We start from the raw sequence: 16091 nt of genomic DNA, 5'->3' as shown, positions 1-16091 counted from the left end.
CAGCAGTAAGTGTGGTACCACATTAAAGGGACAGAGACAGTTTGTGTGATACTTTATATAAACCCGTGTTCTGGAATGGAAGGTATATACCCCAACCCTTTTCAGTTTATGAGCTCTTTAAAGGAACAGTAACACCAAAAAATGAAAGTTTTTTAAAGTAATTAAAATATAATGTACTGTTGCCCTGCACTGGTAAAAGTTGTGTGTTTGCTATAGTAACACTACTATAGTTTATATAAATAAGCTGCTGTGTAGCCATGGGGACAGCCATTAACGTTGGAAAAAAGGAGAAAAGGCACAGGTTACATAGCAGATAACAGATCCTCTCTAGAATACAATAGTGTTTTATCTGTTATCTCCTATGTGCCTGTGCCTTTTCTCCTTTGAATGGCTTCCTCCGTGGCTAAACAGCAGCTTTGTTTATATAAATTTCTGGGACAAACACACCAGTTGTACCAGTGCAGGGCAGCAGTATATTATATTCTTATTACTTTTATACACTTTCATTTTTTGGTGTTACTGTTCCTTTAAGAGACACCACAGGGTTAAAAAGCAGGAGTTGTGGTCTGGATATTCATGGGTTTTTAAGGAAGTAAGTAGCAGGTGAAGATGTGTGAAAGTAGGAGTTGCATGTGGAAGATACACACGGAGTGGTTTTTGGTTCCAAATGCTTGAGTATGCTCTGTGTGTCTCTGGGTGCAGGCACACCATAGAGAGACACAGAGTGAAGGGATGTTTTTTTGCAGGTAGAGAAAACTCCCCCTGTAGCTTAAATATAAACACACTTTTTCATGCATGTCTGGAGTGGCTTGCATTTGTGGTGCAATCCTGGTTTGTTCCCCCTTCACACTTGATACAAGCAAAAAATCCAATGGCCCTGGTGCAGTCACACACTTGCCCCATCTTCAACCCCTCAAAAAGTTCAGCCACTATTTAATTTTGTTTTTCTGTAAATGTCCAGTAGAGGTTTTGCATTGGTCTTTCTTCTCAGAGAACCTAACAATAACAATCCAGTCATAATTGTCATATATTGACTACAGTGAATCTAACCCCAGTAAGCTGATAAAACTGATTTTTTTTCTTTTATCATCTTTGATAGAATTTCAAATACAGTTGCAAGAAAAAGTATGTGAACCCTTTGGAATTATATGGATTTCTGCACAAATTGGTCATAAAATGTGAAAAAGTCGCGCAGGTGTACAAAAAAGTTGTGCGGGCGCGAAAAAATCGGCGAAAATACGCTCGGAGCGTTTGTGTCTTCATAAATCTCCCCCATAGTGTTGTGTGTTTCTTCCAAACAACTCAACTTTGAAATCCATTCTTGTTTAGTGTTTTACGTATCGTAGATCAACAATTCTTAATCGTAGATCTTCTGAGAGCTCTTTTGTGTGAGGCATCATTCACATAAAGCAATGCTTCTTGGGAAAAGCAAACCCAAAACTGTTGTGTGCTTTTTATAGGGCAGGGCAGCTGTAACCAACACCTCCATTCTCATCGCATTGATTGGACTCCAGTTGGCTGACACCTCACTCCAATTAGCTCTTGGAGATGTCGTTAGTCTAGGGGTTCACATACTTTTTCCACCTGCATTGTGAATGTTTACATGGTGTGTTCAATAAAAACATGGAAACATTTAATTATTTGTGTGGTATTAGTTTAAGCAGACTGTGATTGTCTATTGTTGTGACTTAGATGAAGATGAGATCACATTTTATGACCAATTTGTGCAGAAATCCACATAATTCCAAAGGGTTCACATACTTTTTTTGCAACTGTATTTACTGCAAAGCACACATTCTCTTATACATATTCTCTTTTCTTTTCCTGCTCCATTGTTTATTGGCCTTCATCTTGAATTAACTTTAACTTCTAATGAACACACTACAAAATAGAACTGCCTGCAGTTTAGTCTACTATAGTGTGAGCAAATATGTGCTTTCTTTTCAATATGATGTTAGAATGCATAAATGAAAATATTTTATAGTAACTAATGTTGTACAGCCATTTACATCAGGGGTAGATGAGATGCTAACTTTGCGGAACGGCTGTTTATGTAAATGTGCCTGGTTGGTATGTAAGCATCAATGACAGATGTCTTATGCAGTACCTATCCTTATGCATATTGTATGACCTTGATTGGAAATGCCTTTTGCTGGTTTGTCTCAAGTGTTCTATTTGCTACGCTTATTACCCTGTCACATCCTGCTTAGGAGGCTGCTGTTGCATTTTTGGCTTCGCTATTTCCAAAGCAATGCTCCTATCAACATTCTTTATTTGTTTTAATGCATAATTTTTCATGAGCACTTAAAAAATGAATTATGTATTCTTTGCATATGAAGAGGTGGCAGACATTAAATGGGAATAATACCATTTAGTATATGTTGTCTTTTACTTAGTAAATTGTATCAACGTGTGTTTTTATGATATTTATTTGCAGATAGCATAGGTAAAATATCTTCAATGAGACATAGGTTCCTGTGACAGATTTTTATGAAAACTTCCCAGTGCTTGATCACTATAATGTCTGTTTTATAGAATGGTACTTTATTTAGGCGACATGCATGGATCCACTTTTTATCCTTTCATATGTAGGAGGGTAAATGTTGTGCTCGCTTTTACTTTAGGCAGTTCCCAGGAAGGTTAATCTAGCCAACTGCTAGACCTGTTTGAGAGTTGGGAGAGGGAGCTTTTTCCCTTTCCAGGTTAAAATTTTATGTGGCAGTATTGTAATTGGACAATCAGGGTCAGAAACCACTCATGTGCCATAGACTTTTGATTTTTTTTTTTAAATATGCAGGGTTATCCATTTTTAAACCTTTACCTTGTTCATTGTTCAAGTGCATAATACATCCTCAAAAAAAATTCTACAGTTAAGCAAGATATTACCACTTGTAATCTTGTATAAAGGTCAGAACATCACCAAGTCTACTTGGTTCATAATTAACAAATAGCAACTTTTTCTGAGGTCTCTTCAGTGATGCCTGACGAAGTGGTACGCCCCCAAATGTTTCTGCTATATTTTAAATAAACACACAGAGACTAAGCCCCACTTGCATCACACTCGCTGTGCCGGTCAGTTTTTTTTCTGGATATTCGTGAGAGTGCCGACTCTCTAGGCACCGAGTTTAATTATTGGAGGAGGTAAGGGTGTGCTGGAGGAACTTTTTGTCTCTTCAGAGGTGGGCAAAGCTTTGGTCATAAGTGCTAGCTTATATGTGGAAATATTCTGATACAAATGTAAAATGTCAGTTAATAAAGCATCATTATTCTACCAGCATATATATATATATTTTGCATGTATGACTGCTAATCTGCCCAAAATGATCCCACTTCAACATCCTATAAAGAAATATATTATGTTTACATTTTATAACCAGTAGGAAAGAGCCTGCAATACAGATGATCCTTTAAGCAAATTACTTGCAAGTTATGAAATATCATGAATGAATTGTTAGGAAAAAATCATATTTTGAAGAAAATTGGAATCCAAATTGAATGTCTTTATTTTGCTTTGTTGCTAATCTTGTATTTACTTACAACTAGTTATTGAACTAGAGAACAAACAATATATTTTTTCCTTACAACATCACTTTGTGAAAATCCCACTTTCAATGAATTTCTATTGGATAAATAAGCCAAAACTGACCATTTTTTTTTGTTAATAAGGATATTTTTATATAAAGTAAATGTCAGTAAAAATTATTTTTAAAGCATTCCTTCACCATGTTTATTTTTCATAAGTAGTATGTACTACAGAGACCCATAGAAGTGCTACCCCTTTAAATTGTTCAAATTGCGTTTAAGAAATAGTGGTTGTTCTTTCTTGAAATACACAGGGGAAACAAAATCTGTCTATTAGCCTGATACAGCAAAGAGGGGAAGGGTTGTTAAGATAGATAGTTTAAAGAGATTTAATGAGTCTAACTGAGGTTATTACGTGGAAATAAAGCAGGAAGTAGTAAGTATAAAAGAAAACTGTAAACTGTTAGTGCTATTTATAGTATTTTATAATTTTTTGGATTATTGTAAATGAAATTTAAGACTTTGCAGATTACATTTCCATAATATATTCAATTTATGTAACAGGATTGTTTGTTGCTGTCTAAAAGATGACTGTATTATATAGGACAAAACTATCACAGATCTCACGATTTTCTCCAGATGTAAATGAGGCCGGTTGAACACTCTTTGCGAATGTGCGGTGACATCACAACCCCCAATCCCCCAGTACAGCAGCAGTCTAATTTGGCAGAACTGCTGTCTTTTCATGTTGCAAAAAGTCTTTCTACTTAGACTCAAACTAGCTCTGAAACCATGCAAAGCGGCAATTTCTGTGGAAGTGGAAATATGAGAAAAAAATTGCTGTTAATGGATAAAGATTCACTTTTTTTTAGTAATCTTTATGTTCGCAGTACCCTGAAAACCGTTTTTCTGTGTGTGTGTGTGGCTTTTCTTGTGGACTAAACAATGGTACTCTTAGATGCTTGGTTCTAAAGTTAATGTTAATTCAAGCATGAGCATTTGGACAGTGTTTTACAAAAGTCTCTAAAAGTTAACAGGTTGCTCTTGACTGGCATACAATTGTTTATTTATGTGTTGAAGCTGACATATGTTGTAGACTTAAGTAACATTTCCTGGTCAATATAACCCAGAAAATAAATATTTTTGTTAACATGCTAGCTACTGGAAACCGTATATATGTCTCCCTTTCTATTCTTTACCCTGTTGGTTTTAAAGGAACAGTAACACCAAAACATGAAAGTGTTTTAATTGAAATATAACGTACTGTTGCCCTGCAATGGTAAAACTCTGTGTTTGCTTCAGGAACGCTACTATAATTGATATAAATACGCTGCTGTGTAGCCATGGGGGCAGCCATTCAAGCTGGAAAAAAGGAGAAAAGGCACAGGTTACATAGCAGATAACAGATAAGACACCATTGTATTCTACAGGGTTTATCCGTTAGCTGCTATATAACCTGTGCCTTTTCTCCTTTTAAATGGCTGCCCCCATGGCTACACACCAGGGTTTATATAAACTCTAGTAATGTTTCTGAAGCAAACACACAATTTTTACCAGTGCAGGGCAGCAGTACATTATAGTTTAATTTCTTTAAAATATATACATTTTTTGGTGTTACTGTTCCTTTAACTTTTAAAACAATGTAAAGCAGAGCAGAAAGGTACTCAGAGATGCTAATTTCTATGGAGATGTACATGTACAGTTACAAAAAACTTTAATTGACAATTTTGAATAAATATATAGCAGAAAATTTCTTATTTTCATTAATCGGCTTCATTTTATATTTGGATATTTAAATTATGCTCCTAAAAAGCCCCTGAGACATGGGTTCAGGAACATCTTCATTTACACAATCTTCTTTATCATGTTTTCCTGATCAAATGATTACTGCTACATGCTGGTTTATACTCTCTGTGTGATCATATTGGTGAACTTTATACATATTTTGTCCTCTAAATATTCAAAATATCCAGGAGATGTATGTAAAACTGCAACATCAATAGTCAGCTTGAGCATTCAACTTCCTTGTGGTTTTACTATCAGTTATATTAGTAAATTTTAGCTTTGTCCAGTTGCACCAATCACAAATTAGCATTTACTGGTTTAGTGCAGGTAGAATAATGAATGTAGCAAACCTTGTGCTAGATGTCTTGATATTATTTGGCATCACGTGCCTCCTTTTTAAGGTCCAGTATGTTTACGGAGAACTCGATGTAATTACCTTTACCCCAATAACCTTCTGGCAAACCGCTGCCATCTTCTGCTCCTTTGGAGATGGGAGGATGTTTGCATAAGCTCCATGATTTAAGAATCACTGCTTTTAAGACAGGGTTATGTATAAAACCAAGGAATAGATCTGCATGGTTTATTTTGGAGTCTGCAGAAAATGTTATCTGAGCATTCTTGCAGTCCCTCTTTGGGCACTGTTTAGTGATGCCAGTTTCAAGGACAGGGTTTGTTTTCCCACTACTCAGATGTCATTCAGCTAACAGCAGAAATGTATAGCTGTGGAGATTTATGTTATGACACCTTATTTTTGCCAGAAATTCCTGTCATATTCACTTGTCAGTTACATAATTACATGCTACACATTGTAGTTAAGATTGAAAAAGACACATCCATCAAGTTCAGCATTTTGTTCAAATGATACCTGCCTAGCTCCTGATTGATCCAGAGGAGAAAGGAAGCCATTTTCTGTTTGTATCCAGAGATAAGCATTCAGTGTAAAGGTTGAAGGACTGTGTATATATTTCTGAAAAAAAAACACAAAATGTACCTCAGTTGGTAATTACAGAGTGTGCACTGAGTTATATTGTTAGGTTTTTGTTCAGTTATCCCTATTTTCAGCCCTGATTATGTTAACATATTTTGCATTTTTACTACTGACATTCCAGCAGTTGATCCCTTGTGCTGTTCCTCAGTTATGATTACAGTTAAATTGTTGGTCTTTCTAAAGTTTGTGTAGTTGAATAATAGGTACTATAAACAGACTGGAAAACCCTAATCAATCAGTGCATTCTTTATTTATTCTTTAAATTAAATAGCCCTTTAGTATGAATTTCTATGACAAACCTCATTTTCTGCTTAATGATTTCCAGCTTTTCCTAAACTTTGCTTCTCAACAGCTGTGCAGGGCATTCTGAACATGTGTATTTTTGCTGACACTCGTACAAATCCAAGATGGCAGGCTGCTATGAAATGCATTGAGGGCTTTGATCATTACTGTTCTAATGCTACTAAACCTCTCTGCTGGTTCAATAAGTTCAGTTTATAAAATACAGAATTACTATATTCATTTTAAGAATTTTGTGTGACCAGTCAGGTAGTAGAGGAAAATTTAATTACCCAGACAATCTTTCCTGCCAGCAATCATGGAGAGCAGTGGCCATAAACCACATCCTATCTGGTATTAATGGGAACAAGATAAATGGTTACATCCAACAGTTAAAAGAACTCTGAAAGACTTTCTTTTCACTGTTCATATTATCTTGTTGGCTGAAGACACAGCATACAGCATTCCCTTCAGATAGGCGCGTCATGTCAGAGGCAGTCCTTTAATCTAGTTTACAAATAAGATTTTCGTATCTGTCCCATTATATTTTGATCCATGTAACTACATCCAACTTGTAGAATGTGTTTTGTCAATCCAATGTCATCAGTCAAAAGCTCTCATGAAGTTTAGCCCTGAACATCTTTATTTTGGGTGTCTATGAAATTGCTCAGATGATTGCACCTAGTAAAATGGAATGGACTGTATAACTGCACATTAAATGCCTTATGTAATTTAGTGTTAATGAATTCTGTACTTGGATTGTATATTTTATATTATTGTACACAGCTGTTTGTGAGTTAGTGGTTTTGAATAGCTCTGATTTTATATAGTATCATTATACACTGTAGCTTCATGTGCTTTAATGTGCTTTTTATGTAAAGAACTGCAACTGTTACTACCTTTATTTTAAGAATATAATTTTCATTGTGTGTACAGGTGTTCTATTGTTTTTTTCTTTATGTGCTTTTGATAAGGCATGCTTAGGATAGTACTGTTGGCTTTTATTGTATAGACTGGTTTATCTATGGTTACCAATCTCTCATTAACTAGTGGTATTTCACCTGTATCGCCTTGCTTATGAGTCTATGTATAATAGTGCAAGACTATTATAAATATGCTTAACTGTGGTCACGCTGCTTGCATAGGACAACCAGCCCAGTGAAGCCATAGACAAGACAGGCAGCTGGAATGTATGTAATGTAATAAAAAGTCTAAAGTTTGCCCACATCTAGCAGTCAATCAGATATGCTTTTTCAAGGAGCTGACCATCTATTACATTACTCCCATAGTATCCAGTCCTAGGTTCATGGTATGGACTTGACCCTAGTATGTTCATTTTGTTCTTTGAATGTCCAAGGGATCTTTCGTTTTAGAGGCCGTTGCAAAGCAAAACCTTTCTAGTTTGATAAAAGTGGTGGCGTTATGGTTCGTAAAAAAGCATAGCATAGTGGAGCTTTTGAATGCGGCTGCTCAAGCCATCCGTCTACAAAGACCATGAAGAAGGGAAGTAAAAACTACTTCAATGCCATCACTTTAAACCTGACGTTGACACTTAAATAATGTTATGTGGGCATTAAATGTGAATTTAGCACTACAATTATATATGTGTATTTGTTAAACATCGATTGTTACTTTTTCTTGCTTATTGTGCAAAATGATAGATGTCACCCTGTTTTAACGGTGGCAGATATCACAACACAGGCCAGGTGGCAAGAGTAGATCACAGGGTGACCGTCTGGGCACCCCTGCTCTACACCATACTAAAAGTTAATTAAAATGTGAAAAACTCTTTTAAGGTGTCCAAGTTAGCTGGGACAGCTGAAACATTTATCATGTACAAGGAGGACAATAAAGCATGCAAAAAAGCTATCGGACAAGCTAAAATAGAAATGGAGAAATGGGTATTGCAGCAAGGAGTAAAAATTAATTAAAAATGTTTTTTTAAATATGCAAATAGTCATAAAAAAAGATGCAGGAATGGGTGGAACCCTTATTATCAGAGTAAGGTGAGTTTGTTGATGAGAGATTCTGAACTGGCACTTTTCGTCTGTCTACAGAACTAAGGAAACAACTAAACGCATGGGTCCCTAATGAGATGCCAACATTCAAAAAGGGATTCTGTTCTCAGTCTGAAAACTATAGGCCTGTTATTTTGCTGCCAGTGGTAGGAAAGCTTTTGGAAGGGATAATAAGGGATAATGTATTTGAATACATTGCAATTTACAATACTGTAAGCTTGTGCCAACATGGTTGTACAGGTATGGGACCTGTTATCTAGAATGCTTGGGACCTGGGGTTTTCCGGTTAGGGGATCTTTCTGTAATTTAGATCTCCACAATTTGTCTGCTAAAAATAATTTAAATATTGTTTTAACCCAATAGGGCTGTTTTGCCTCCAATGAGGATTAATTATATCTTAGTTGGGATCAAGTACAAGGTACTGTTTTATTATTACAGAGAAAAAGGAAATCATTTTGAAAAATTTAAATGATTTGCTTATAATGGAGTCTATGGGAGATGGCCTTTCAACTGCAAACTGTATAATATTTTGCCAGTGGCAACACTCAATGTTTTGTTTATTTTTTCCCATTGGATTATATATATTACCACACAATCCTACGTTTTTAACAAGATCTGAGTTTTTATATGGAAAAGTCACTGTTTGTGAGACCACTTTAATTCAGAATGGTCTATTTATAGGCAATTCAGAAACAAGTGAATCATTGCCCAGTTTGCCCCCCCCCCACGTGCCAAGTTAGACTGACTAAATTGGAGACCAATCAATATGGGTGCGTCAATGCAGCCCTACAGGTTTCTTTTTAAACGTGCCCAATGGATATCCGGCTGATTTACAAATCAGTATTAATTGGGAAGGCACTCCCAAGGACCAGAGTCTGCAGTTTTTATTGGCTTGTGTATGGCCACCTTTAAAATAGTATTTATGTGTGATCTTTTTAAATACCTTCAGTATCTGACTCATTGTTATTATTAACACGCATTTATAAAATGCTAACATATTGCAGAGTGCTGTACAATAAATGGGTGATTTGTATATTAAAGACTTCGGAACTGCAATGTTAGCTTTAGTTAAAGCCAGTCATTTCTTAGGACTCGTGCATGTGAAACTATATTCATAAAAATGTATGTGCTAGCCCTATCCCGAAACCTAATTCGGATCTGTCAGATTGTAAAAACTTTCGCCCAATTTCCGTTTTAAACATCGATATAAAAATTCTAGCGAAAGTGCTTGCAGTGCGTTAAACAAGATCTTGCCGACTATTATCCATAGGGATCAAGTGGGCTTCATCTGCGGAAGGCAGGCAGCAGACACAATTAGGAGACTCAGCATATTATCTAACTGGGCCATGCAGATAGGAACCCCATCTATGCTTCTTAAGCTAGACATAAGAAAGGCATTCAACTCAGTTGCCTGGCCTTACCTCTATTTTACGCTACAAAAATGGGGATTTGGTCCTAAATTTGTCACTTAGATAAAAGCTCTATACCATAACCCGATTGGTAGGATCACTATAGGCCCTCAAGGGTTCTGTACTGGGTCCACTTTTGTTTAATTTGTTCATAAATGACTTGGGGGAGGGTATTATGAGTAATGTATCAGTGTTTGCAGATGACACAAAACTCTGCAGACCAGTCAATTCTATCCAGGATGTGACATCCCTGCAGCAGGATCTTGACCAACTGGCAATCTGGGCAGCTAAGTGGCAGATGAGATTTAATGTGGATAAATGTAAGGTCATGTACCTGGGATGTAAAAATATGCAAGCCCCGTATACCCTTAATGGGACTGCACTAGGCAAATCCCTAATGGAGAAGGACCTTGGAGTCCTTGTAGATAATAAACTTGGCTGTAGCAAGCAATGCCAGGCAGCAGCTGCAAGGGCAAACAAGGTTTTGAGCTGTATTAAAAGGGGTATAGATTCACGGGAGGAGGGGGTTATTCTTCCCCTTTACAGAGCGCTGGTAAGGCCCCATCTAGAATATGCTGTTCAGTTTTGGTCTCCAGTGCTCAAACGGGACATTATTGAGTTAGAGAGGGTCCAGAGAAGGGCAACTAAGCTGGTAAAGGGTATGGAAAGTCTCAGTTATGAAGAAAGACTGGCCAAGTTGGGTCTGTTTACACTGGAGAAGAGGCGCTTAAGAGGTGACATGATAACTATGTATAAATATATAACGGGATCATATAATAACCTTTCTAATGTTTTATTTACCAGTAGGTCCTTCCAACGGACACGAGGGCACCCACTTCGTTTAGAAGAAGGGAGGTTCCATTTAAACATTCGGAAAGGATTTTTTACAGTGAGAGCTGTGAAGTTCTGGAATTCCCTCCCCGAATCAGTCGTGCTGGCTGATACATTATATAACTTTAAGAAGGGGCTGGATGGATTCTTAGCAAGTGAGGGAATACAGGGTTATGGGAGATAGCTCTTAGTACTAGTTGATCCAGGGACTGGTCCGATTGCCATCTTGGAGTCAGGAAGGAATTTTTTCCCCTCTGCAGCAAATTAGAGAGGCTTCAGATGGGGTTTTTTGCCTTCCTCTGGATCAACTAGTAGTTAGGCAGGTTATATATAGGCATTATGGTTGAACTTGATGGACGTATGTCTTTTTTCAACCCAACTTACTATATTACTATGTAAGTGTCGGACACATTCCCAATAGAACGTGGTACACGACAAGGTTGCCCCCTATCCCCTTTGCTGTTTGATATGATCATTGAACCCCTAACAATCACAATCCGAAGCGACCCAGACATTAATGGCTTCAAATTTGGTTTACAAGAACACTTACTTAGTCTATTTGCTGACGATATCACGGTACTAATAACACGGCCACTTAGGTCATTGCCAAACTTGTATAAAATCCTGCAAAAATTTGGTACAATCTCAGGACTGGCGATAAATCCCACGAAAACCGAAGCACTAAATATAAATCTCTCTCCTGAACAGCTCAAACTATTATCTATAAATTTTGAATTCCAATGGTGTAAGAAATATATCACAATACTAGGCATAAGGTTCACAGCTCAACACAACCAGCTTTATCAAGCTAATTACCCGCATACTTATAAAAAAATTACAAAAAATGTTAGAGGACTGGGGCTAATACCACATTTCATGGATCGGGAGAATAATCGCAGTAAAAATGACACTTTTACCTAAGCTCCTTTACTTGTTCAGATTGCTCCCTATCAACATAATCAAAAAGGATCTTAAAAAATTTGAGACACATATCCTGTCATTTGTTTGGAAGGCAAAGAAACCAAGAGTAAGCAAATCCATACTCTACAGAAAACCATTAGAAGGAGGTTTGGGACTCCCCAATTCAAAAAAATATTATATTGCCTCACAATTAGCTCAGGTACCTACCTTCCATGTACAACCAGCCCCTACATCTTACTCTCTGATTTCACCCTACACTCCAGTAGGACCTATTACAGGCAACCCTAAATTCTCCCCAGGAACACAGGCAAAAACGTTTTCTTGGTGGACAGATAACAAATTCACGAGGATAAAAAATCTACTATTAGTAAGGGGCCCATACACTATGGCATATCTGATTGAAAACTATTACCTCCCAAAGACAGAGCACTATAGGGCACTGCAGGTACTACATTGGGCTAAGAAGTGCTGGGGACCAAGTGACCCTAACCAGGCCCCACCCACTTTCTTTGAGAGATGGTGCTCCAATAATTCTATCCCAACCAAAGCTATATCCCTACTGTACAATATTATGATCTCTCCTAAAAACCTCACGGAAACCCCATATATTAAACAATGGAGTAAAGATCTAGGGACTAATCTCACAGAGGCACAATGGTCCAAACTGGTATTTAACCCCAGCTAGGCTGGCAAAAATGTACCAGGGCTCAAATGAATTATGCTTTAGAGGTTGCTCGTCTTCTGGCACTATGGGCCATATATGGTGGCAATGCCCTAAGGTGGTAAGGTTTTGGGTGAGAGTTTATAACATGGTTTTCTCAATACTACACTTGAACTTGTGCAAAGATCCATATGAAGCCCTAATGGGTCTGCCTATAGCTAACGTTCCCAAGAACAAACAAAAGCTCCTTAACCACATACTGTTAGCAGCCAGGCAGACTATAGCGAAGTCCTGGAAGTCCCCAACAGTAAACTTTCTTATGTTCAAAAATAAGGTTGAATGGATTTTTGTTAACGAAAAACTAGCAGGAATAGCCACAGATAAACTGACAGAGTTTCAGGCAGTTTGGAAACCCTGGATTAGTTACAGGTATAACAACTCGCTACCCCCTCACATCCTTACACTATGAACGTGTGCAGCTCCCCAAGTAGAACTTTGATTAAGTCCACTCCTGACTTTATATCTCCATTAATTAGTTTATTTTTACTTTCTGCATTATTGTTTAAGTTAGTTCATATATATATATATATATATATATATATATATATATATATATATATCAAAATTGGAAAGAATATGCCGCACACTCAGGTCTTAGATGCAAAAAACAAAAAAATTTTTATTTGGATCAAGGACTGACGTTTCGGCCACACAAGCAGCCTTTCTCAAAGTGCAGATGTGGCAATCAAACCCCCCTGATAAACCCAGCAGTGGCAAGCCTTGATGACATCATAGAGTGGGTGTGTCTAAACACCAGACACTGTACAGACACAATTTGAATAAAACAATTACAAAGGAAACCAAAAATGAGTAGAAAGTGCAAGAGAAGTGAATCACCCTGTGTAAAAGGAGCGGGAAATCCCAGTGAAATAAATAAAATGCAACAAGTGTGCAAAGAAAGGGCGCTTGAATCACTGTGTGGCTGAACTGCAACTCCCAGTACCCGCTCTGATTCGAAGGACGCTGTGGTAATTTGTATATGTTTGTCCATACTGTTAAGTAATACGCTCAAACACATAGGTAGGCTGGCGGCTTGGGGCACAAGGAAGCGATAAGAGCACCGTAAGCACAATATTGTGCTGCAGAGGGTGGCAATGTATCAAGAAAGGGAACCATGTAGTTCACATAGCGCTCCTCAGAGCGTCTAAGTATACTTATACCTCGGCATATAGCGGAGTGTACTGACATGAGTGTCATAATTGGCGCTGTGAGACAGTGCTCATTAGCAGTTTGTTGAGGTGCCTGCGGCTAGCTGCGTGCATGACCAGGAGTCCGATGTTGGGGGACCCTATTGTCAATGCGACGCAGCAGCAGATACCGACAGGCTAGGAGCGTGTAGTGCTGGTAAAAGCAGACTGTATAAGTCCATTCAGAAATCCTGGGGAATGCCTTGTAGAGTTATAGCGCCCAGTGATCTGGGTTAGCACCCAACTTATTGTCAGTGAGCCTCCAATAGCCAGCCAGGGGTACCAAATACTGGACCTGATATATACAGAGTAATTGAGCTGGGTAGTATAAGGGAGAAAGTGCCTACAGTCACAGGATAGCGATGTTTGAAGAAACTCCCAAGGTAGAGGGAAAAGCAGACTAGAGAGACTATAAGTCAAGTTTCAAGACAATAGTATATACATCCGAGGCACAGTGTGAAATAGAAAACAGAGTATATAACACAGAAACACATTCGTAACAGACAGAGATGCTTAATAGTAGTAGGATACAAAGTTGCAACATAGATATTATGACATTGTATTGCACAGCATATAAGGCAAAGTAAATAGCATCAAATTGATACTTAATAGTAGTAAGTACACAATTGTTATTTTAGAAGTTAGAACACTGTGTTGTACAGTGTATAAGGCAATATAGAGCATGTTGATTATTGTACACGCATAGTGAATAAAGCACATCATCTATTGGTAAAGGGGAAGTCAAAATTAGATAGAAACAGTTCATACTATTCACTTTAAGTAGAAAGGGGCATATGAGATCAGTTCATTCAGTCCATATGGGCTTAGAGTGTTCAGTCTGTGTATCCATTTAAGTTCACAGCGTAGGAGCAGTTTTTCCCGATCACCACCCCTAATTGGTGGGGGAATGAAATCAATCACCATACATCTGAGGCTCGCAAGGGAGTGTCCTTGGGACAAGAAATGAGCGGCCACAGGGGTGTCAGCTTCACCGGTGGCCAATGCTGCCCGTATTGCCGACCTATGGTTCGCCATTCGGTCACGAAATGACGTGATTGTTTTACCGATGTACAACAAGCCACAGGGACATTTAATAAAATATATGATGTACTTAGAGGTGCAGGTAAGCCTGTGCTGCAGCAGTATTCTCCGCCCTGTGTGAGGATGGTTAAATGTAGTACCCGTAATGAGCGAGCTGCAAGTGGTACAATTGGGGCATCTGTAGCACCCTGGTCTCGCAGTTGGAAGCCACGTGTTGGGTGTAACAGATTGATAGCAGTGGGCCGGGTCGGTTTTAACCAGCATGTCACGTAAACTCCTGCCCCGTCTATAGGCAATTCTTGGTGGTGTCCTAAAGATAGGAGGTAGTGTCTGGTCCTTTTCTAGCACCGACCAATGATATAAAATAGAGTCTGTTAGGGGTTTTTTGTCAGGAGTGAACGTAGTGATGAACGTAAGTCTGTTTCCTTGTGCTGTTTGTGGTGAGGGGGCTTTTGTCCCCATAGTATGCTCACGTGGTAGCTGTAGTGCTCTTTCCTTACATTGGAGTAAGTGCTGGAGATGGTATCCTCTCTGTAGAAAACGCTGTATGAGGTCATATATCTATATATATCTATATATATATCTATATATGTATCTCACACGTGTAACAGAACATCACAGCTTTACTATTATTGTAAAAAAGGACTACTCACTACGGATAATTAAGTTACAGACTTTATTGTTAATAAATGTGATAACTTTGTTGTAACCAGAAATATATGTATAAGGGGCGGTGCCCCAACAGACAATATATGTACTGACAATATATGTACTGACAAAAGCAGAAAATATATGTTTTGGTTAAAATGTCCTTTACAAGATGTAACCATGGGTAACACTGTGATATATAATAAGCAATTTATATGTATGTTGAAAAATATTTTAAAAATAAAAATATTAAAAAAAAAAAAAATGTATGTGCTTTGTTTCCCTCTAGCAATTTTTCCAACTTGTTAAGTTAAGAAAATTGGGCCTTAGCGACAATGAAATACAACGGCTTCCTCCAGAGATAGCAAACTTTATGCAATTGGTAGAGCTGGATGTGTCTCGAAATGGTGAGTCTGAAACATGTACTTATTGATTATTTATTAACAATGTTGTTTTCTCATTCAACCTAAATAACTGTTAAGAAACAATCCAACTTTACACTATTCATGTCAATTAAGGCAGTTATATGAATAATAACAGCACATACTGATTACTAGACGAGTGCATTTTCAGGCGGAAGGCTACCATTACAACTATATGGAACAGGTGGATTCCATAGAATAAATATGCATACCTGTATTTGTTCATCTGCATATTATATAGCTGAAGTAAAACCTCATTATGTACTTTCTTTGTATAAAGTCAAAAGGCATCATTTAATATTTCTAGGCACAGTTCTAG

At 37.7% G+C, this 16091-nt stretch overlaps 1 protein-coding gene across 1 annotated transcript in view; it reads left to right on the top strand.

The window, feature by feature from the left end:
* Positions 1-16091, top strand: part of lrrc1 (leucine rich repeat containing 1) — a 68006-nt gene that overhangs the window by 19445 nt on the left and 32470 nt on the right. Inside the window, exon 2 of the mRNA NM_204055.1 lies at positions 15640-15757. Within this exon, the coding sequence (NP_989386.1) occupies positions 15640-15757 (118 nt within the window). The remainder of the gene's footprint in view (positions 1-15639; positions 15758-16091) is intronic.

Source organism: Xenopus tropicalis, chromosome 5, assembly GCF_000004195.4.
Source record: "Xenopus tropicalis strain Nigerian chromosome 5, UCB_Xtro_10.0, whole genome shotgun sequence".
NCBI classification, from domain to species: domain Eukaryota; kingdom Metazoa; phylum Chordata; class Amphibia; order Anura; family Pipidae; genus Xenopus; species Xenopus tropicalis.
Note: the sequence above shows the minus strand (reverse complement) of the source record. Positions and strands in the feature narration are given on the sequence as shown.